The sequence below is a fragment of the Acomys russatus genome, chromosome 28 (genome assembly GCF_903995435.1).
Source record: "Acomys russatus chromosome 28, mAcoRus1.1, whole genome shotgun sequence".
Lineage (NCBI taxonomy): Eukaryota > Metazoa > Chordata > Mammalia > Rodentia > Muridae > Acomys > Acomys russatus.
Window position 1 is genome coordinate 25464029 of NC_067164.1, and position 23856 is coordinate 25487884.

General features: G+C 52.8%; 1 protein-coding gene across 1 annotated transcript in view; it reads right to left on the bottom strand.

Annotated features, from left to right (window-relative positions):
* Positions 1–22805, bottom strand: part of Notch3 (notch receptor 3) — a 41266-nt gene extending 18461 nt beyond the window's left edge. Inside the window, exons 1-24 of the mRNA XM_051170319.1 lie at positions 22652–22805; positions 20139–20217; positions 15111–15253; positions 14689–15027; positions 14491–14613; positions 14169–14402; positions 13150–13305; positions 12869–13054; positions 11181–11294; positions 10760–10873; positions 10181–10414; positions 9901–10011; positions 8764–8956; positions 8530–8681; positions 7830–7943; positions 7233–7388; positions 4880–5105; positions 4364–4565; positions 4118–4265; positions 3541–3725; positions 1644–1776; positions 1310–1567; positions 1087–1205; positions 185–750 (exon numbers count right to left, since the gene is read on the bottom strand). Of these exons, the coding sequence (XP_051026276.1) occupies positions 185–750; positions 1087–1205; positions 1310–1567; positions 1644–1776; positions 3541–3725; positions 4118–4265; positions 4364–4565; positions 4880–5105; positions 7233–7388; positions 7830–7943; positions 8530–8681; positions 8764–8956; positions 9901–10011; positions 10181–10414; positions 10760–10873; positions 11181–11294; positions 12869–13054; positions 13150–13305; positions 14169–14402; positions 14491–14613; positions 14689–15027; positions 15111–15253; positions 20139–20217; positions 22652–22769 (4403 nt within the window). The 5' untranslated portion in view covers positions 22770–22805. The remainder of the gene's footprint in view (positions 1–184; positions 751–1086; positions 1206–1309; positions 1568–1643; positions 1777–3540; positions 3726–4117; positions 4266–4363; positions 4566–4879; positions 5106–7232; positions 7389–7829; positions 7944–8529; positions 8682–8763; positions 8957–9900; positions 10012–10180; positions 10415–10759; positions 10874–11180; positions 11295–12868; positions 13055–13149; positions 13306–14168; positions 14403–14490; positions 14614–14688; positions 15028–15110; positions 15254–20138; positions 20218–22651) is intronic.
* Positions 22806–23856: the final 1051 nt, after the last annotated feature.

Sequence of the window (23856 nt, forward strand, 5' to 3'; positions counted from 1 at the left end):
CCGGTGGGAGCAGGTGTGCACAATGAAGGGACAGCCCATTAGACAGTCCAAAGATGCACTGACAGGCAGACTGGGCCAGATCCAGATGTGCATCACTAACAAACAGTACACCATATAGATGAACAGAGGGACAGAGTGGGGGGGGGGGCGGGGAGGCGGGGGAGTAAGAGGGGGGGATGCTTACTTGCAGGTGCGTTCGCGGCCACCAGAGTAGCAGTCGAAGTTGTCATAGAGGCAGGCTGGAGAGCTGCAGGCTGGGTCGCACCGGCTGTTGTTGAAGAGACGCCAGCACTGCAGTGCCTCACACTGCCGCCAGGGGTCGTCTACGCTCAGAGAGCAGTCACCTCCGTCCCAGCCACAGCCCGGGCTGTTGCACTCGCGGTCACAGTTCTGGTCTCCTCGCTTGGCCTGGCAAGCGGCTCGCGGGCACCGTGGCTCCTCCGAGACTTCAGGGTCTGTGGAAGGGGTCTCGCAACGTGGGCCAGCCCAGCCCGGAGCGCATACACAGCGGAAGAAAGGGGCACTCTGTACAGGCAGGCACGAGCCCCCGTGCAGACAAGGGGAGGCTGCACAGCTGGCGTTAGTAGCTCCTGAGGGTGACGCCCTAGAGACCCGGCAGGAGGGCCCAGACAGGCCGGGTGGACAAGCACAGCGTGGCCCGCGGGCCGTTTGCTGGCATGGGATACCCACTGGGCACTGCAGCTCTCGGCAGGTCCGTGCCACCCTCTCACAACGCATACCCCAGAATGGCTAGTGATGGGATGAGGGAACCAAAAGAGGAAAGAAAAAAAAAGTAAAAAGTGAAGGTTAAGACTTGAGAAATGATGACCCCCCACCCCACCCCAAATCTCTCCAATTTCAGCAACCTCCCCTCCCCTCTAACGACCTCACTTTAAAAAGAAGCCATGCCTTTCCCAGGAGGCCAAACTGGCAAGCCACAATTTCATTAAGTCACACACTCCAAACCATAATTCAGCATCTCTCAGAAGCCTTTTGCCTTCCACTTTTCCCTTATAGACCTACCCTTCCCTGAGGCCACACCCCTTCTCCTTCCCCAAGCCCCCACCACCACCACTCAACACCTACCTGGACACAGTGACAGATGAAGGTCAGCCCACCACCACGGACTGTGCTGGAACGGCACTGGCCTCCATGCTGACAAGGCTGGGACTCACAAGGGGACAGGGCAGTCTGACAGCGAGGTCCTGAAGAAGCAGACACAGGAAGCTCAACCACCCCCCACCCACCCCCCACCCCGGCAGATCAAACACAGTCAGGTTCCTGGCCAGTGTGCGTGTGTCATACTGACCTGTGAAGCCGGGATGGCAGAGGCAGTGGAAGTGGCCACCTGGATCTTGCAAGCAGTCCCTGGTATGTGCTACATGGCAGGTGCCTGGGCGACACTCATTGATGTCCGCCTCGCAGTGCAGACCTGTGTATCCTGGGGGACAGTCACAGCGGAAGCCACCCACCAGGTCCACGCAGGTGCCATTGTGCAGGCACCGGAGACCCGAGTCCGAGGATGGGCCGGGGCCACAGTCGTCCTCGTTAATCTCACAGAGAACTCCTAGGGGATGGGAAAGTGGTCAGTGGAGGCTAGAGACAGCCTTTCATCCTGTCTCCCTAACCTGGCCTTGACGTACCCAGTGTGCCGGGGGGACAGGAACAGAGATAGCGGGCCACAAGGTCAATACAGGAGCCCCCATGCTGGCAGGGCTGAGAGGCACATTCATCCACATCGTCCTCGCAACTGTCACCGGAATAGCCAGCTAGACACTGCATTGAGGAAGAGAAGAATTCACTCAGCCCTGGGGAACATGGACGTGCCTAGGCATAGCTATGAGGACCCAGAATCCCAGCACAAAAGGACACACATAGACCTTCAGCCACCCAGCCAGTACAGAGGGCAGACTTACCCCAGACAAGGAAACACACTGTGCTTGCTATTTTTATTTTTTATATTGTTGTTATTATTATTATTATTATTATTATTATTATTATTATTATTATTTATTTTGGTCTGGGAAGAGGGGCTCTTGCTTGAGAACTTGCCTCCTTCTGATTGGCTTGTATAACGTCTGTGGGCTATTTTCTTGACTGCTGATTGACATGGGAGGACCTATACCACTCTGGGTGACCCCATCCCCCTGGGCAGGTGGGCCTGAGCTGTATAAGAAAGGCAGCTGAGCAATCCAAAGGAAGCAAGGCAGTAAGCAGCATCCCTCTGTACTCTCTGCTTCTGTTCAGGCCTTTAGCTCCCTGCCTTGGGCACCTTCCATGGCATCCTTCAGTGATGGTCTGTGACCGGTAAACTGAAGTAAACCCTTTCCTCCCTCAAGTGGCTTTCGGTCCAAGTGAGACTAGGAAGGCCACCAGCACACTCAGGACAGGCTGACATATGCTCCCAGGAAAATACCCAGGTACCCCAAATCACACATCCACACAGAGACACTGACAAGTCACTCTAACCCCACAGAGAGACACAGCACTGAAGACAGAAGCCCCCACAAGCATGCCCAAATCCACCCACAAAGACATGAGGCTGTGGAGCTGAAGAGGCGGGCAGTTCAGTGGGTAAGAGTACTTGCTGTACAAGCGTGAGGACTCGAGTTCAAATCCCCAGAACCCCAGCCAGCTGTGGTCTTCTGTGTCAGTACCCAGCTGCTTGCATGGTGGGGGCCATGACACACAACAACAGGAGGATCACTGGGGCTCACTAGCTACCAGCCTAACTTGAGGTTCAGTGAGAGAATCTCAAGGGGACAGAGCAGAGTGACAGAGGGGGACGCCTGATGTCTTCCTCTGGCATCTGTGTTCACCCAGTGCATATACACCAACATATATCCACAAGAGGCAAAAAAGAGAGAGAGAGAGAAATGGCTGCCAGGCTGGTTGCACACTCCTTTAATCCCAGCACTTACGAAGTAGAAGCAGATACATCTTTAATAGCTCCAGCCGGAGCTACATAATGAGACTCTGGGGAACACAAAAAAAAAAACGAGAAGGAGGAGGGAGGGGAGGGGGAGGAGGAAAGAAGAGAAAGACATGCAGACAGATATGGTAGCACATGCCTGCCTTTAGTACCTGAGAGCCAGAGGCAGACAGATCTCTGTGAGATGGAGGCCAGCTTGGACTACATAGCAAATCCTAGGACAGCCAGGGCTATATAAAGAGACCATGGCTCAAAAAACTAATCAAAAAAACTAAAAACAAGACATGCACCGGGTGTGGTGGAACACGCCTTTAATCTCAGCACTCCGGAGGCAGAGGCAGGTGGATCGCTGTGAGTTCAAGGCCAGCCTGGTGTATGAAAGCAAGTCCAAGACAGGCAAGGCTACACAGAGAAACCCTGTCTCAAAACAAAACAAAACAAAACAGCAAACAAACAAACAAAACATGATATGCAGACAAGGGATGAAGCTCAGTTTTACAGAGTGCTAATCTACCATACATGAAATATTGCTGGGGGGGGGGGGGCTCGCGCAGGACAAAGAAACACACCAAATTGGCTCCTCTCCCCTCTCCCTAAGATCCACTTACCTCACACACATAGCCCCCCATGTAGCCACGGCAGGTACCCCCATGCTGGCAGGGCTGGGCTGTGCAGGGGTCCACCTCCCGTTCACAGTGACTACCTGTGCGGCCCTCTGGACACACACAGTAGTGCGAGTGGTCTTTGTCTACGCACTGTCCACCTGCCTGACACAGCTGTTCCAACCGCACCCCTGAGAAGCAGAGAGTGACATCAGGCCCAGGGGTGGCCATGCACCCTTCCCTCTTCCAGCCCACATCACACATACACCCAACACCCCTACTGTCATCAATCCCTAGTGTCTCACCCACATTCCAAAGGGCTCTCAGGCAACCTTGTCAGCTGGCCTGGCCTGCTCCCGCAGCACACGGCGATGCCTCTACCAGCTCAGTCACGCACACCATTCCAGCTGTCCCACCATGGTAGATACAATCACCATACTGGCCAGCTATTCTACAGCCACGCACATACTGAGCCACACACTTCACTGGACCCATGTGTCATGTGACAACCCCACTGGCCTTATACCAGCAAGAGGGGCGTTGCCACCCGTCAAGCCCCACACACACCATGCACTCCCCTCACCCATCTGGGATGCAGCCTCCCTGCAGGGTAGGCTTCTTATGTCACACAGGCGGCCACTCCACCCAGGGACACAAATGCAGTAGGCCCCAGGCTGGACACAGCGACCGCCATTCTGACAGGGTGCCTGGCTGCACCAATCCACTGGGTTCTGCAAAAGAAACCCTCAAGGTCAGTGCTGGGAGAGATGCCCCACAGGCCCCCACCTTATTTCTAGACTCTTCCCCCAGGACCTCAGACACTACCCACCTGACAATGACTCCCAGCAAAGCCCTCCCGGCAGGTGCATTGAAACCCTGGGTGGGTGGGGTGGCAGATGCCCCCGTGCAGACAGGGCCGGGAGAGGCAGGGGTCTGCCTCATATTGGCAGTGGGTGCCTGTGTAGCCAGGGTGACACAGACAGCTGAAGGAATTCACACCATCTATGCAGGTCCCTCCATTGAAACAGGAACTAGAAGATAGGACAAGAAGGTTAAGCTCCACCACCTGGAAGACCGCCCCAACCCTCCCGGACTTAAGTGCTTCCCAGTTGCTGACCCTCGCTGCCCTCGGCATGCTATAGTCCTATGAAGATCTCACCTGATTCTTTCACTATGGACCCTGCCTCAGTCTGGGCCTCACAAGGACTGGAGTCTGTAACTTCCAACCAGCCTCGGCCTCTCTTCAGCCACGTGCACTCGTCATTCGACCCCTCAGACAGACTCCAAGCCCAGTGAAGCCCCCTCTCTGGTCCCCATTCCATCACAGGCACCATGCCCCACCCACCTGGGGCTGCAGTCTTGCAGGTCACTCTCACAGTGGAAGCCTCCATAACCAGGCGGACAGGCACAGGTGAAGGAGGCCACATGGTCAGTGCAGGTGCCGGGTCCACAGGGACTGCTCAGACACTCATCCACATCCCGAGCACAGCGAGGGCCAGCAAAGCCAGGGAGGCAAGAGCAGGAAAAGGAGCCCACACCATCCTGACAGGACCCACCATTGAGGCACGGGTCTGCAGCGAGCAAGAAGGAAACCCAGTCATTCCTTGGGTGTCCACATCAGCCTGGCCTGACCTGGCTGGGCGTCACACAGGGGAAACACTCGGGAGGAAGCCAGAGGGGAAAGCCCTTTTAGTTTGCTTGCTTGTTTTTGAACCAGGGTCTTACTAATAGCCATGACTGGCCTGGAGTTTACTATGTAGACTAGGCTGGCCTCAGACTCAGAGATGAGCCTATATTCTGCCTCCTGAGTGCTGGAATTACAGGTGTGCACCACCACACCCAGCCTGCAAGGGACACTCTTGGTCAGAGGCCAAAGTTTGTCCCCTTCTCTGGTCAAACCTCCCCCTCCAAGTTGTCCTCTGATCTCCACATGAATGCGATGGCACACGTGTGCAACAGACATAAATAAATAAATGTAAAAAATTTTATTTTAAAAAGCCCCTTTGATCTATAGAGCTGGCCCTATCTATTCTGTAGTTCAGATTCTGTAGGTTCAACCAGCAGATGAAAAATAGTGAACGTCGGAGATTACATAAGACCGAATATGCACACTTTTTTTTCTTGTCATCCACTAAACAATCGAGTATAAAAAACACATACGTGGCATGTACATTGTGCTTGTTACAGTGAGATGGCTTAGCAGGTTAAGGGTGCTTGTTACACATGACTGACTGCCTGAGTTCAATCCCTGAAACCCACATGGTGGAAAGAAATAATAACCCCTGCAAGTTGTCCTTTGGCCTCCACACATCCAATGCAGCATGTGCGCATGCACACACATGCGTGTGCACACACACACACACCATACATACATACATACATACATACATACATACATACATACAATAATTTAAATTCAAAATGGAAGTCTAGGTTGGTAAGGTGGCTCAGCATGGGTAAAGGTACCTGCCAGCAAGCCTGACATCCTGAGTTGGAGCCCCAGGTCCCACAAGGTAAAAGAACAGAATCCCCAAAAACTGTCCCATGACCTACACACATGGCACTTACACACCCATACACACATTAAGAGTAAGTAAATGTAGTCAGGAATGGTAGTGCATGCCTTTAATCCCAGCATTCAGGAGGCAGAGGCAGGCAGATCTCTGTGAGTTCGAGGCCAGCCTGGTCTACAAAGTGAGTTCTGGGACAGCCAGCGTGGTTATACAGAGAAACCCTGTCTCAAAAAACCTATTGTTGTTGTTGCTGTTGTTGTTATATAATTAAATATAAAAGCTTTAAATAAAAACTTATCTAGAGATGATTTAAACTCTCTGGGAGAGCCAGGCTTGGTGGCGCACGCCTTTAATCCCAGCACTCAGGAGGCAGAGGCAGGCAGACTGGTGTGAGTTCAAGGCCAGCCTGGTCTACAAAGTGAGTCTAGAACAGCCAAGGCTACACAGAGAAACCTTGTCTCAAAAATAAAATAAATAAATTCTCTGGGAGGATACACAGAGGTTATTTGAAAACATTAAGTCATTTGATAACAAGGGATCTAAGTATCCATAGAGTTTGGAATCCATGGAGTCTCTGGGGCCAATCTCAAGTACAAGGAATATATGTCCTAACACTGCCTGCTCTGATTCATGAGCTCAGCACAGGCCTTTCGTGACCAGTGTAGCCACTATTAGCCACATAAGCTTAATGGGCCCTTGATATCGCTGCCAGTCCAAACAAGATAAGCTGCAAATGTAAAATACATCGAGCAAAATACAAATTTTCGAAGGCTTATAAGTGGAAATGAAAATATTTCTATATTGGCTTACATAAAACATATTTTTAACTTTTCATTACATTTTTGGATTACTATTATTATCACTGTATGGGTGTGTGTGTGTGTGTGTGTGTGTGTGTGTGTGTGTGTGTGTGTGTGTACATGCAAGTGTGTGTGTGTACATATGGCATTCATGTAGAGTCAGAAGACAGCATTGTAGGAATGACCTCGGGTCATCAGGCTTAGAGGCAAGTGGAGTCATCCCACCAGCCCACAGCTTATTTACATGGTGATCCTGGGGATAGAACTAAGGCCCTCATACAGGAGAGTAACAACTGTGAGGAAACAACACCACAGTGCCAGGTACATAGGATGACTTGATGGGTGGGTTCCCTGCAGAAGCGCCCCCAAGGCTCCCTGTACTTACTGGGGTCACAGTCATCAATGTCCTGATCACAGAAGGGGCCAGTGTATCCCCCGTGGCAGATGCACCTGAAGCTCCCTGCCAGGTTGGTGCAGGTACCACGGGGGCCGCAGGGTGAAGCCTCAGCACATTCGTCCACATCCTGCTGACATCGTGGGCCTGGAGGTGAGAGGGGAAGCAGTTAAGGTTGTGGGGTAAGGTGGGCACTGAGGACGCCTGCAGCTCAAGGAGAAGCTGCAGGCTAAGGCAAGGAAGGACAAATACAAGTTGTCATGGGCACTTGGCACATGCCACTCCTGAACTAGGCTCTGCCTATCTCTTCAGCTGGTGAATACACACTCTGAAGTCACTTCTTCAAAAAGCTGTTCATCAAAGCTCAGGTATCCCAGCATCCTCAGCCCTACAGAGTCCCCTCTTATCCAGGCTGTGAAATGTCTGAATCCAGTAGTCTTTTCCCAGAATGAAGGACCTTCGAAGGCAGAGCAGGGATAGGTCCCCTTTGGGGTCCCTAGCATCACCCAATATGGAGTAAGGGGCAGAAGAGGAAGAAGGAAGAAGAAAGGAAGGGGAAAGTGGGGGGGGGGGAGGACACTGGTGTACCTTGCCAGCCTGGGGGACAGGAACAGACAGTCAGCTGGCCAGGGTCAGACTCACAGTGGCCTCCATGCTCACAGAGGCTTGGCATGCAGGGGGAGAGCACCTCACACTGACTGCCTGAAGGGAACAAGCAGAGTTTAGTCTTGCAAGACTCACTGCTCCCATCTCCCCCATCCCGGTGTCCCCATCGTGACAGACAGACAGACAAACAGAGAAGAGAAAGTGGAGGAAGAGGGGGAGGGAGGAAGGGAAGAAGGGAGGGGGAGCAGGAGGAAGAGGAGGAGGAGAAGCAGAAGGAGAAGAAGAAGGAGAAGAAGAAGAGGAAGAAGAGGATGATGATAATGGACAATAGGGGCTGGACAGATGGTTCAGGAGTTAAAAGCCTCTCACCCCCAATCATGAGGACCAGAGCTCAGATCCTAGCACCTATATAACAAACTATAACCCCAGCTGTAATTTGGAAGGAAACAGGAGGACCACAGGGGCTCACTGGCTTCCAGCCTATCCAAGAAAGCACAAGCCCCAAGTTCAGGGAGAGACCCTGCCTCAAAGGAATAAGTAGAATAATAAAGGATGCACCTACGGCCTCAACACACAGGTATATATACACAAAGACACACGGGACAAAAAGAATTAAGCAACACTTTCTAAAAAAAAAAAAAATGAGAAACAAGGGTATCAGAAGCTCTGGAGAGGAACACACCCTGGAATCCGGGGGGACAGGTGCAGCGGAAGGCTGTTCCATCACTAGTGCAGGTGCCACCAGCCTGGCAGGGCTGGGACTCACAAGCATCTGGAGCCAGGCTCTGGGTGCAGCGGGGGCCACTCCAACCGGGCTCACACACACAGCGGAACCTGGTGGGGGGAGGCAGTCAGGTGTGGCAGGCGATGCGGGAGGCAGGAGAAGAGGAGTCAGGAATTGGGGAGGGGGCCTCACCCGCCAGGTGCGTCATGGCAGACTCCGTGGCCGCAGGGCTTGTGGGCACAAGGATGGTTTGCAGGTAAGCAGAGTGGAGGCAGGGAGCCAGGTGGGCAGAGGCAGCGGAAGCCATTTTCCCCGTCCACACAGGAGCCACCCTCTCCACACGGGCTGGATGCACACTCACTGATCTCCACATTGCAGAGGGGCCCTGAGAAATTTACAGGCAACTTTATTCCAGACCAAAGACAGTGGTGCTGACTGAAGGAGGAGATACACCTTGCTCTATATCACACAGCTGTGTCTCTACATAAGGACCTCATTCTGCTGACAAGGCAACAACTCCACCCAAGTGCAGGGTACCACAAGATAGGGTCACTGTTCTCTCTCTCTCCCTCTCTCTCTCTCTCTCTCTCTCTCTCTCTCTCTCTCTCTCTCTTTCTCCCTCCCTCCCTCCTTCCATCTCTTCTTTCTTTCTCTGCTTTTTAAAAACATGTATTACTTATTTATTTTAGGTGAGCGCTTGCATGTATGTTAGTGCATTGTGACGTGTGCCTGGTGCCCATGAAAGCCAGCTGAGGATGTCAGATTCCTGGGACAGGAGTTACAAGTAGCTGTGAGACTCATTAAACATGGAAAAGTCAAACTTGTGACCACACAGAGCCTTCTATGTTCTAAGGTCTTTGGGACAGGAAAGTACTCTGCATTCTACCACAAGAGAAACGTACATACCAAACTAGCCATAAACTTTTTTTTTTTTTATCTACAATGGTTTCCTGCCTTCAGGATGTGTTAGTGCAATGGTGGCGCAAAGCTTAAGGGAGTAACCAACCAGTATCTGATTTGACTTAAGGTCCACTCCACAGGGTGGAACCCACACCCAATATTGCTTCAGTGACCAAGAACCTAAGGCTAGATAAGAAAACCCACTCAGAGCCTGGCACGGTGGCACACACCTTTAGGCCCAGCACTTGGGAGGCAGAGGCAGGCAGATCTCCGTGAGTTCGAGGCCAGCCTGGTCTACAAAGTGAGTCCAGGACAATCAGGGCTACACAGAGAAACCCTGTCTCGAAAAACCAAAAAAGAAAACCCACCCAAAAGAGACTTAATCTGTCTTACAAGGCCCGCCCCCCTCCACAGCAGCCACCTGCCCACCTGTAAATCCAGGTTGACAGACACAGTCATAGCGGTTGATGCCATCACGGCAGACTCCAAATGTACAGGGGTTGCTGGCACAATCATCAATGTTGACTTCACAGTTCACACCTGCAGGGAGAAGACACGACAAGGAGATGCTACACTATTGCCAAGTACCACTCGCAAACTCATCATGGACACTCACAAACACACACACACACACACACACACACACACACACACACACACACACACCTCACAAGTACTGTTCCTGTCATAGCCCAGCCCCAAACCCCACCTGTGGTTCCAGGAAGACAGCGGCAGAGGTACTTGTCCACCAAATCTAGACATTTGCCCCCATAGCGGCAGGGCTGGCTGCGGCATTCATCCACCTGGCTCTCACAGCGTATACCCGTGTAGCCTGGGGCACAAGCACACGAGAAGCTAGCAATGCCATCGACACAGCTCCCATGGTGGCAGGGGTCCGGAGAGCAGTCATCCACATTTCGCTCACACAGAGTGCCCTCAAAGCCTGCAAGAATAGGACGTCAGAATCCACCCACTTGCCCATGGCTATAGTCTCAGCCCAATTCCAGCTCAGCTTTCAGGCCTCATTCCTACCCTGTCTCCATTCCCCGCAGCTCCAAGCTCTGCCCCCGGCACAGAACCTCCCCCTTTAAGTCCCACTGCCAACTACACCCTGCCAAGACCTTTGCCTACCTCCATGTCAGCTTCATACCCCTGCTGTCGCTGGTCCTTTCCTGGCCTCACCAAACCCTGCTCTGAGGCTATCTCCACGTGTGTCATTGGTCCTTGATACCCGTCAGCCCACCAGCCCACCTTCTGGTTCCTGCCACAGCCTCATGCCCACCCTTACCCTCTGCACAGCGACACTCATAGCCGTCAGGCTGGTCCACACACTTGGCACCATTCCGGCAGGGAGTGCTTGCGCATTCGTCCACATCTAGCTGGCATGTGGACCCACTGAATCCTGGAAGTCGATAGTGGACAAAAGGTAACACAAATAATTAAGCCCTGCCTCATTTGAGTGGGAAACCCCCTTTGCTTTTTTGCCTTAAGTCAATTTCAATGCAGACTAGGCCAGGGAGACAGCTCAGAAGATAAAGGCGCTTGCCAGCCAACCCTGACCACCTGAGTTCAATTCCCAAGATGTATACAGTGGAAGGAGAGAGCCCACATACAGGCAAAAAAAATTATGTATCTAATTAGCTAATTCCTTTCTTGTTTCAAGGCTGGCACCATCTGACACGCCAGGCTCCCTGTCCCCGGGTCCTCACCTGATGGGCAGGTGCAGCTGAAGCCATTAACCCGATCCTTGCAGACTCCACCATTGACACAAGGACTGCTCTGACATTCATCGATGTCCACTTCACAGTAGGTCCCCGTGAAGCCTGGAAGGGGAGGGCACGGGGTATTAGAAGTTCCCCTCAGAAGGTCTTTTTCACTTTAGTTTCAGGGCTTTTGATTCTGTTGTTGTTTTGCTGGCAATTGGGTCTCGCTAAGTTCTTTGGGCTGGCCTCGAACTAATGACCCTGCCACTTCAGCTACTCCAACGCTGGAATTACAGGCGTGCCCTTCACCCAGCTGTGGTCCACGTGGACTAAAGTTTATAGGGATCCCTTCAATATTATCCCGCAACGTTCTGCTCTGGCCCTGCGCCTGCCTTATCCAGGGTTACAAGGTTTCACCCAAAAATACAGAACTCTCTCCCTCTCTCCTGCCCTGAAGTGTCACTTTAAACCCAGTCTTGGTTTAAAAGTTGAAAGCCAGCAGGGCGTGGTGGCGCACGCCTTTAATCCCAGCACTCGGGAGGCAGAGGCAGGCGAATCACTGTGAGTTCGAGGCCAGCCTGGTCTACAAAGTGAATCCAGGGCAGCCAGGGCTACACAGAGAAACCCTGTCTCAAAAAAACAAAAAAAAAGTTCAAAGCCAAGCCTGTCCTCTTATCACCAAGCTCACACCATTCACTCATCTATACAAGCACACACACACACACACACACACACACACACGTGCAGGCACATGAAAGAGAGAGAGGAACCAATTAAAAAAAAATATATATATATGTATATATATATATGTATGTGTATATATATAGTAGGTGCACGGCCAGAGCAGAAAATATATATATATATATTTACTTGGCACAAAAAGCGCATGCTTTTCAATCCAGTATTTGGGAACCAGAGGCAGGTACAGCTCTGTGAGTTCAAGGACAGCCTGGTCTACATAGTGAGTTTCAAATAGGGTCTCAGTCTTTAGCCCTGGCTGGACTGTTGTTCCCTATGTATTAAAAATATGTGCCACTACAACAGACTTCAAAATTTTTTGTTTGTTTGTGTGTGTGTGTGTGTGTGTGTGTGTGTGTGTTGCATACATGGATATCTTCAGAGGCCAAAAGAGGGCGGTGGATGCCCTGGAGCTAGAGTTACAGGCAGTTGTGAACTGCCCCATATGGGTGCTGAGAACCAAACTCAGTCTTCTAGAAAAGCAGGAAGTACTTTTAACCACTAAGTTATCTCTCTAGCCCATTTTATTTTATTTTTTATTTTATTGAGACAGGGTCTCACTTTCTAATCCCACTCATCCTAAAACTCACCATGTGACCTGACTGGCCTCAAACTCACAGAAATGAGCCTGCCCCTGTATCACAAGGGCTGGGATTGCAGGCCTGTGCCTCCATACCTTTTTTTTTTTTTTTTTTTTTTTTTTTTGGTTTTTCGAGACAGGGTTTCTCTGTGCAGCCTTGGCTATCCTGGACTCGATTTGTAGACCAGGCTGGCCTTGAACTCACAGTGATCTGCCTGCCTCTGCCTCCCAAGTGAGTGCTGGGATTAAAGACGTGCACCACCACTCCTGGTCCCTAGTTTCCTCCCCCCCCCCCCCACCCCCCCAAGTACATAAAAATAAACCAAATTCCACCCCTTGGCCTTCAGGACCCACCCAAGCCACACCCACCACCCACCTGCCATGCAGATGCAAGTGAATTGGCCAATTCGGTCGAGACATGTGGCCTGGTTGCGGCAGGGCCCGGAGAGACACTCATTGACATCAGTCTCACATCGAGGTCCAGTGTAGCCGCGTCCACATTGGCACAAGAATGAGCCCTGTGTGTTCACGCACCGACCCAGATGTTCGCAAGGGTTGGCGCCTGCGGGATGGGGGCACAACCAGTATGGGCATGGCCAACCATGGCCCCCACTCCTTCTTGTTCTCAGGCTCATTTCCGGAAGGTGCCCTTCTCACCAATAGAGCACTCGTCCACATCCTGGTCGCACGCCCCTCCAGTGAAGCCGGGTGGGCAGGTGCAGATGGCCCGACCACTCACAGGATTTGTGTCACAGATAGCATCCTCATGGCAGGGGTTGCTGACACACGCGTCATCCAGATGACACAAGAGGCCTGAGAACAGGTAGGTAAACAGAGATCAAGAGTTGGTCCCCAGGTTGGCCCAAAGTTCCCACCCACCTAGCATTTGAGGAAGATGGTTGGTACTGGGAACGGACCCCAGGAAAGTGAAACTCAGGCTGGCAGGCTTATTCAGCGAGCACCTTACCCACTGAGCATCTTGCTGGCCCGTCCCTTGCTTCCTGTTTCTTGTTTATGTTACCCAGCAGTGTATTTAGTATCTGTTTTTTTTTTTTTTTTTTTTTTTAGAGATTTCTTTATTTATTATGTATACAATATCCTGCCTGCAAGCCAGAAGAGGATACCAGATCTCATTATAGATGGTTGTGAGCCACAATGTGGTTGCTGGGAATTGAACTCATGACCTTTGGAAGAGCAGTCGATGCTCTTAACCTCTGAGCCATCTCTCCAGCCCTCTGTTTTTATTTTTAAGCCATTTGTCATGAACAAAATTGAAACACACAGGATATGTTTCACATATGGAATACTTGGTTCACTATTGTTCATCTGCTGATCTGCTTCTTCTAAACCATTTGAAAATAACTTGGGGGTGAGGCGAGGGGGGTGGGGGGGAACTGGAGAGATGGCTCAGAGGTTAAAAGCACTGACTGCTCTTCCAGAGGACCTGAGTTCAAGTCCCAGCAACCACATGGTAGCTCATAACCATCTATAATTTGATTTAATGTGTACTGTATACATAATCAATAATTCTTAAAAAAAAAAAAAGAAAGAAAGAAAAAGAAACACCCCCAGCCCCACCACAGTCTTGCTGTACTCAAATCAGAGTCTGCCTTCACCTTTCACTCTGAAACCATCAAATGGGCACTCTGTTGCCTACAAAAAAAACGGCCACTCACCTGTCTTGCCCATAGGGCAGGCACAGTAGAAAGAGGCCACACGGTCATGGCAGGTGGCCCCATGGAAGCACACAGCTGTAGCGCAGTCATCAATATTCTGACTGCAGCTCTCACCCGTCCAGCCATTGACACACACACAGCTGTGGCCACCCAGGAGGTTGAAGCAGGTGCCTCCATTGTGACAGGCATTGGGCTGCAGCTGACACTCATCCACATCCTCTGTGCAGAACTGGCCTAGGGCACAAAGAGGTCTGTGTCGCGCATGTGCCGCCCCACCCCCCAGGTCAGCCCCTCCCCAGCTCCCTGCAGCCCTGATGCTCACCTGTCCACTCAGGAGGGCACTGGCAGTTGTACGTATTGACGCCATCCACACAGGTTCCCCCATTGAGACACCGATGTCCAGGGCAGTCATCCACGTTGATTTCACAGTTCTGGCCCTCAAAGCCTAGCAGGGGTAACAGTGGTCACAGGGGGCTCACTTATTGTCCCCAGGTACCTCCCCTGGGTACCACATACTCACCAGGAAGGCAAGCGCAGTCATAAGTGGCATCGCCGCTCTGCCTACAGGTGCCACCATTTCGACAGGGGGAAGGGGCACAGGGCACTGTGGGGTTCTCACACAGCAGCCCTGTATAGCCAAGAGGACACTGGCAGCGGAAGGATCCAGGTGTGTTGAGGCAGGTACCTCCATGGCGGCAAGAGCCACCAGCTCGGCACTCATCTATGTCACTTCGACAGCTGCGACCCTGGTAGCCAGGTGGGCAGGAACAGACAAATCGTCCGTCTGACCCCACTGAGCAGCGGGCACCATGAGCACAAGGGCTGCTGAGGCAGGGGTCTGGCAGGGAGCAGTCTGGGCCTGGAAGGACCAGGAGAGGGTGAGCTTGGGACTGACCACATCCTTGCCTGCCATGGGTTCCCATTCCAAGCCCACCCCTTCACCTCGGAAGCCACGGGGACAGCGACAGGAGAAGCGGGCAGTGCCAGCCACCACTGAACTCTGGCAGACGCCCCGGCCAGCACAAGGGCCTGAGTGGCAAGGGTCTTCCAGCTGGCACCGCTCACCTACCCAGCCTGGCAGGCACCTGTGGGAAGAAATATGTGGTGGGGACAGTATAAATGCCAAACAGGTAACACAAGACACACTCACCAAACAGCACACTTGTCAAACTGTCAAACACATCAGTTTACTTACTTACTTACTTACTTACTTCATTCCTTCTGGATGGGGTTTTACTATGTACCCCTGGCTAGCCTTGAACTCACAGAAGTTCACGTACCTGTGCTGAGCTTTAAGGTGAGTGCCACCACTCCCAAGCCACACCCACTTATTCTGACAAATATTATTGACACCTACTACCTGCTAAAATACAGCAGCAAACAAAATAAAAGTGACTCTTACCCTCTTGGTCCTCACAGCTGGGTCAGGCAAAGGAAACACGGACAAGTAACACATTAATATGAAACACGCCAGCAATAGCTTGTATAAGCCACAAGGCTTGTGAAGGACGCCGTACTCGCTGAAGAGCATGCCCATGGCCCAGGATCTGTGACTATTACCTTGGTTCTTTAAAAAGGAGATGGGCCAGGCAAGGTGGCGTACACAAACCTGACAGTAGGGAGGAGTAAGCAGGACAATGAGGAGTTCAAAGACAGCCTTAGCCACATTGCAAGTCGGAGGCTAGCCTTGACTACATGAGACTGTGTCTCAAAAAAAAAAAAAGAAGAAGAAAGAAAACAAAAGAAAAAGAATATATATATATATATATATATATATCACAAATAACAAGAGGACTTGGACTAAAGCTCAGTGGTTTAGTCTTGCCTAGGATACACGATGCCCTAAGTTCAATTCCCAGCACAAGAAAAGAGAAGGAAAAAGAATTTTTGCCAATGTAATTGTGAAGAACGCCAACACAAGTTCACTTTGGATTATTCAAGCCATCTCAAATGGCAGCTGGTTTTTTTAGTTGGTAGGTTGGTTGGTTGGTTGGTTTTACCCCACCCCCCACCCCCGAGACAGGGTTTCTCTGTGTAGTCTTGGCTGTGCTGCACTCACTTTGTGGACCAGGCTGGCCTCGAACTCCCAGTGATCCACCTGCCTCTGCCTCCTGAGTGCTGGGATTAAAGGCGTGCGCCACCACCGTCCAGCTAGTAGGTTGGGTTTTCAAGACAGAGTTTATGTAGTCTTGGCTGTCCTCAACTCCCTTTGTAGACCAATCTGGCCTCAAACTCACATCAACCTGCCTGCCTCTGCCTCCCTAAGTGCTGGGTGGGATTAAATGCGTGCACCACCACGCCTGGCTCCGCAGCTGTTTTGTTTTATTAAGATTTCTTAATTTTACTTTTATATGAATGTTTTTTTTTTTTGCATGTATGTATGTGCAGTGTGCATCCTTGGTGCCCAGAGAGGTCTGAAGAAGGCACTGACACTCAGGGTGGTTGTGAGCCACCACATAGCTTCCAGAAACCAAACACAGGTCTTCTGAAAGAGCACTAAGTGCTCTTAGCTGTGGAGCCATTTTCCAGCCCCTGTGTATTTACTTACGTGTATATGTGTGTGTGGCTGTGTGTGGGCACGTGTGGGCCTGAGTACAGTGTCCTCGGAGGCCAGAAGAGAGCATCAGAACCCCCGGAGCTGGAGTTAAGGTGGGTAACCATATGAGTGGTGGGAATCACACTTGGGGTCTCTGCAAAGCACTAGGTGCGTCCGTTTAACGGCCCGGCCCGGACATACTAGCATCTTTAGAAGAGGAAGGTTAGGGATGTGGCCCAGCGGCAGCTCTTGCACAGCATGAGTTCCATTCCTAGTACACAAGAGAGGGGAAATTCGGGTCGCGAGGAGAAGAGAGAGAAAGAGAAGGAGATAGAAACTGACCGATTTGGAAAACAGAGAAGAAAGGTCCTGTGCAGGCAAAGGCAGAGAAAAGGGTGGGGCAGCAGCCATCAACGGAAGAGAGCCTTTCTCCTGGACCGGCTATAGAGAAAGCCAGTTACGGCAACGCCCTCCAGGATTTTCCAGAGTACATTTCTGTTGTTTTAAGCCAACCCTGTTTGTGGTAATTTGTTACAGCAACCACAGGACACTCACAACCAGCCTATGGGTGTTGGAATGAGTGGATGTTACATTTTCACACACTAAAGGTTTAAAAAAAAAAAAAGGTGATGTGGGGGAAGGGCATTCCAGGTAGTGGGAACAACAGACGAAAAAGCCTCCGACTCCAGGAGGCAGACACACCCAGAAAAAGACCCAGAAACCACATTGACACATTCAACTGGGCATACTGGCCTGGCAAACACAGACACCAAGCCACAGCCTCCCACGCGTTTATGGGAAACTCTCACTCACATGGACAGGCGGGCAGATAGCCACAAACTCTAAACTCCTTTCTCCCAAGCACATGCAACTCTCCACGCATGGATTGGGTGGGGCTTGGCAAGGGCATTTCAGCCCACATGCTGGAGGGGAGGGCCTGCAGCCCCTTCCTCAAACCCACCAAGGTAGTCCTGAGTGTAAGAAAATAAGAACTGGAAGACAGCTTTAAGCTTGCAGTCTTCCCAGGGACAGAAGTGAGGAGGGCTACGGAGGGGGATTGGAAAAGTCAAAAGGTCCTGGCTCTGCAAAGACATAGCCTACGTCATCCCTACCTCAACCCTCCTCTCCTCCACCCTACCCTTCTGGCTCCAAGCACCCGCCGATCCCCTAGCTCCGTCTTGTCCCAAGCGCCAAGGGCAGAACTCAAAGCAGGTGACTCAGTTCTTAGCGTCACCCTACAATATCCCCCCGAATTCCAGTCCCAGCTAAACAAGTCGAAGCTCAGCCCGGGAGGGATGTGGGTATCGTTCGAAGCCGGGGGAAGATGCTTTGAGGGGGGCTGTGGGGGGTCCCCTACCCAAAGACCTGCAGGGCGGCGACGCTTACGCGCCAGAAGGGGGCGCTACGTGCAGGGCGCTGGGAACTGCGGGTATCAACGCCAGGCTGGGCGCGGCCCCCTCCCTGCGCCGCGGGCGGGTTCCCACGCTCTGCGCCCCGCGCCCCCGCCGACCGGTCGGGCCGGTTCCAGAGGGGGCCCCCCGCGCCCCGCCCCGCGGCCTAAGCTTGGTGGGGGGGGGAGGTGACGGGAACATAGCGGGGTTGTCGGGGAGCGGCTTCCAAGGAGAGAAGCGACCAGCAAGACAGACAAGGACCAAGCGACAAAGAGCTCCGGAGCCTTCTTCGAGAAGGGAGACTTGGGGGGCGGGGTGGGTCGGTGGGAGAAACTGACATTTGGGAAGTCACTCATAAAAAGACAGGAGGATTTGAGAAACTGAAGGAGAGGGTTGGAGGATAAGGGGGGACCTAGGCTGAGGTCCCCCAAAAGATCTACTCCGGAGCCTGAGCGGGCTCCACTCCGCGCAATCCGGGCTCCCGGAGGCCGCGAGAGCCGGTGATTCACCTGTCGAGGGGCGGGACGGCCTCGGGCGTATTCACCTGTCGGCAGTAGTCCAGACTTTTTTTTTTTTTAGTTACACTGCGCAGGCGCCCGCTCGGCGGCTCAGCCTTTCTTCCAAGCGACTGCTTCCAAGTGAGGGCACACACTGCCCTCCCAGCTCCAATATCATAAGGCCCCAGCCTCAGGATGCCCCTCGACCAGTAATCCCTAAATGAAGCTAACTGGGGTTCCAGCCACTTGAGTTTATCTGCCAGTGTAAATGTCAAAGGAAGCTTTTCTATAATCTAAAGTCATCCTGGCCCCTCCTAGCTTGAGACTGCCCCACTGGCTAGCCCGCACGGTATTGAGTAAATGAACACATTGATGAACCAATTCATAGCTGCTGGATGGACTGCAATTACTATTAAAAAGAAAACAAGCCCAGTAACCGCACAAACCTTGAGGCTGTCCCCTCCAACCTAGAGCCTTGTAAACACTGGGCAAACACCACTGAACATCTTCAACCTCCAAAGAGTTTCAAACGTCTATCTTATGTATATATATATATATTTTTTTTTTTTAAACATTTGTTTGTGTATGTATTGGTATGGAGGTGAGAGAACAGCTTGTCAAGGTTGGTTCCTGCCTTCCACCTTTTTGGTCCCCAGGATTTTAACTCAGATTGCCAAGCTTGGCAGCAAGAGCCTTTACCTGATGAGCTATCTCACTGGGCCTGTGGCCTTTAGAAACAAAATGAAAACATTTTTGAGACAGTCTCATTCCTAGGATTCAGTGTGTAGTGCAAGCTGGCCTCCAACTAAAGGCAATCCTCCTGCTTCTGCTGGGAAATACAAGTGTAAACCACCCAGTTAAAGGTTCTTTTCAAATCTTCACAGCCAACCTCATGAAAGAAAAGCCATTCCAGATGCAAAAGTGCCTCAGAAGGTCCCCCCAGCACTTTGTTCCAGATACCCCCGAATCCAAAGCTCTGTCTGCCACTGGTTAGCTCTTCCCCAAACCCTGCTCTTCTTCCCTCTGCGTTTTCTTGTATTATTGAACAAATAATTATTGGGCCCCTTCACAGTCATACGCCAGGGAAAGCACACTTATTTCACAGCTGCAGTGAGATTCAGAAAGGTGACTAACACAAGGTCACAGAAACCAGAGCACAGTAAAACGGGACTCCAATACAGACCTCCTGTATGCAGCCTACATTCTGAGATATGGGAGGGTATGGATTGCGCCACTGCTGTCAAGCCACTGTCATTGGCCTCGGAAATCAATTTTCCATTCCAGAATACTGTGACTTAACGGTTTAAGTCTCAGCCACTTAGCAACGTGATGCGAGATTTGAACCCAGGCCAGAGCAACTCAAGAGCCTCCAGTCTTAACTCTCTCTCTCTCTCTCTGATTCCCAGTAGGGAAACACAAGCGCTTACCCAAGCCACACACATGGAGGAAGTGATACCAGCATGCCCCAAGAGACTCAGAGACAGAGGAAGAGGACAGATTCCCTCCCCATGCAGGGCCCACTGATGGCGCTGGGCCAGACACTCACAGGCAGGCAGCCTCCCGGGAGGGCTGCTGAGTGCACCGACCTCCGTTTGCACATGGGCTTCCATCCAGACAAGGAGGGGCTGTGGGAGGGGGGGCAAAAGAAGGTGGGGAAGTCAGACAAGACACCCAGAACCCCAAACCCTTTTCTCCTGTCTGCCAGGCAACAGCTGCATTGGGCTAGGAGAGTATCTCTGTGGGTACTGAGAGGCCCCCCGATCTACAGTTCCCACGCCCCCCCCCACCCCAGCTCCAGCTGTTGGGGCTGCAGCTGTCCCTGCCAGCTCAAGCCTTGGGAACCACAAGGCAGAGGTGGGTGGGAAGGAGGAGGAGTTGACTTTCACTATGTGCCAGATGTGGGGGGTCAGGAAGTTGCCCTCACTAGGACATGCTTACTAGAAAGGAGGCACCGAGTAGGAAGTGGAGGTGTTGTGTGCTAAACAGAGCCTGCAGCTTCAAGCCCATGTCTTGAACTTGATGGAGGAAGCAGGGAATGTTGGGCCTCTGGGTCTACAGTCCCTGATAGCACTTGAAAGAGTAAGCAAAGCGTGGGCCCAGGAGTAACCAAAGACAGCAGCAGAGAGATGGCTTTGGGTGCTAGATGGATCGGATGTGTAGTGTAAGGGAGAGCCAGCTGGGGCAAGACCTGTGCTGCCCTGTCCAGTGTCCCCATCCCTCAGGGCTGTATCCCTCTTGGGTGTGGCAGTCTTGCCAGATGGGTGAGAGGGGTGGCCAGGTCTGAGCTAGTGGAGGAATTATGTGCTCAGGCACGTGTAGGCCCCGGTAGAAGGTGTGTTCTTCACAGAGAGAAGGCAAAGGGACTGAATTGGGAAACAGGGACAGATACAAACTGAAAGGAGAGAGACCCTGAGAGAATGAGTCAAAAGTGAAGGGCCTATTCATTTTGGGGGACACCACACTGGAAACGGTGCAGTGAAAAACACAACTATGTGAGCCGTGTGTGTGTGTGTGTGTGTGTGTGTGTGTGTGTGTGTGTGTATGTACCTGTGGATTTGTGTGTCAGTCTGTGTGAAGACTTGAGAGTATTATGAGGCCACTGTGGGGCTAATAGTGAAAGTGCACGGGGATGCTACCATGCTGGTATCCGTGAACAGCATAGCCGTGTATTCCATCCATATGCACACAAGCTGCATGCCCTGTGCACCTACCTACATGAATAGCGTTATTCAAGCATACAGCTGGCTGGCCACGGGTATGTCTGTGTTGGCACCTATGAATGTGACTTTGAATATGAATACCCACCAGAAGTCGTGAGTGACCTATGCATGTGTGATCATATTTGACTGTATGAATGCACATGTGAGCAGCGAACACGTAGAAGTGTCTTGTGTGTGCCAAGTGTGCATCTGTGAGTGTGCTAAACCTGCACACATGCACATTTGCACCTCTCTATGTGTGACAGGCCATGAGTCTGCACTGGCCCTGCGGGGGCGGCGGCTCCTGCCCAGTCCTGCCTTGCTGAGCCTAGAGGCTAGGCTAGGGACGCCTGTCCCTCTATGCAATTCTCACCAACTCTCAACAGGCCCAGCACTGAGTCCCTCCATGGGCGCACTAGAACCCCTGGCCCAGGCCAACGGCCTATGCCCCTCCCCCGTTGATCAGGCCTCCCGGGGCAGGGGTGGGGGCGCCCCCTCAGTCCCCGCTCTGGCCCTCAGTGGGTCCCGCTTTGTCTGGCAAAGAAAGCGCGAGGCCGGCCGGGGGGAGGGGGTGTCTAGACGGCGCAGCCATTGTCCCGAGCGGGGGAGGGGAGCGAAAAGTGGAGAAGGAGGGGCGGGGGCCCCAGACCTGCTGGGGAGGGCTCCGGCCTCAGGGAGGGGGCCCAGAAACCGAAGGGGAGCACGTGGGCCTCGCCCCTTCTTCCCCCTGCACAGATGTGGGATCCTGAGATTGCGGGACCCCAGTAGGCAGAAGAGGGAGCGAGCGGCACGTGGGGGAGGGGGCGCGAGCGCCGCAGGAGCTTCGGCTCCGGCTCCTCGCACTTCAGCGCCGGGTCTTGCAGCTCTCCGGCCTGAGAAGTTTTCGCCGAGTTCAGAGCTCCTAGAACTTCGCGCCCCCTCCTCTCCACCACCCCCCCCCCCACCCACCCCCGCCTGCCTGGGATAGGGGAGGCGCTTTTGTGCAAGTGGTCCTAGGCCTTAGGGGTTCTTGAGCCCCTATCCTAAACTTCCCAGGACTCCAGGCAGAATAGGATGGGGTGAGCCTGGAACTGTTGGTACACCTCGCCTCCAAATTTCAACCCCAGACTCCCACATCTCGAGCTACTAGTCTCGGATTCCAGGTTCATTCAAGGGTCTCGATTCTTTCAGCTTCTAGGGCCCTGCCTTCCCATCACGAATCTCTGCGCGCCCCGTGACTGGCATACAGCCCCCAGCTCCTGCACCTCTGCCCCGGCTCTAGTCCTGGACTTAAAGTTCCTCTAAGTCCCAAACTTAGAGAGTTTTGTGCTCCCCCGCCCCTGCAGCCCCAGTCCCACCCTCCAAGTCCCTGATCCCTCACCTGCAGCCCCCGGCCCCGCTAGCAGCAGCAGCAGGGACAGCGCCCGCATGGGCGGTGGTGGCGGTGGCAGGGCCATCAGGCGAAGACGGTGGAGGCGGCCCCGGGCCCCCAGCCCCATGGCGGCCGGGCGCGACCCTCCCTCCTCCCTCCTCCCTCCTCCCTCTTTCCCAGGGCTCCGGGCGCGTCCCGGGCCAGCCTCCGCGCCGCCAACTTCGCCAAAGTGAAGCTGCCGGGCCGCCCCGCCCCCAGCCCTGGGAGGCTCGCCCCGCCCTGGGGCCGGCCCTTAGCGCCCCCGCCCCCTGCCCGGCCTCCCGGGGTCCTACCCTGTACCCGCCTAGCCTGGGACCTGCGGACCTTAGTACTCTCACGTCGGTCACGAGAGATGCCGGCCTAACCTAAGTGGCATGACAGGCACCCAACTTATGAACGCACCATCCTCATCCTCCAGCACACAACCAAAGCCAGGCCATATATACACAGCCAGGACACAAACGCAACGCCCCCCCCCCCCCCCCCCCCCCCCCCGATCTCCAAACCCTCCAAACCTAGGTCTACACACATACAAACTCATGCAGAAGTTTCGTAGGGACACTAACAACAATCAGCTCAAAACTCGGGGCCCCATCTTCTGGCCAGGAGTCGCATGCACGTGAGTTTCATGTGCCTGTGTGCAGGTCTCCTAGGAAACAACCTCCTTTTCTCCTAAGTGTGCTGATCACAGAGGTCTTCCGAAGTGGGAATGGTACTTGCTGCAAATCATCAAGACCTGAGTTCAATTCCTAGGATGCCCGTGGTAGAATGAAGGAACCAACACACACAAATTGTCTTCTGACTGCCACATGTTTCCTATGGTACATGCAACACACACACACACACACACACACACACACACACACACACATACACAGGAAATAAATAAGATACAAAACGTTTTAAAGGTCCACACCAGCTCCTGGCTCACTACACACTACGCACCCTACATGGTTTTACTGTTAGGCCTAGGTTTTTGTTGTCATTAACTGAGTTTACTACCAGTCAATTTGCAAAGGCTTCTAAAAGCCCCTTCTATGCGGGGTAAGAGTGAAAACTCTAGAGGTCCAAAGCCCCATCCAGGGGGGAATCTCAAGAGAGGGAGGGGGAAGCTGGTCTTGGACATCCTCAGCACTGGGAGACCATAGAATCCTGGAGGGGCATACACAGACACC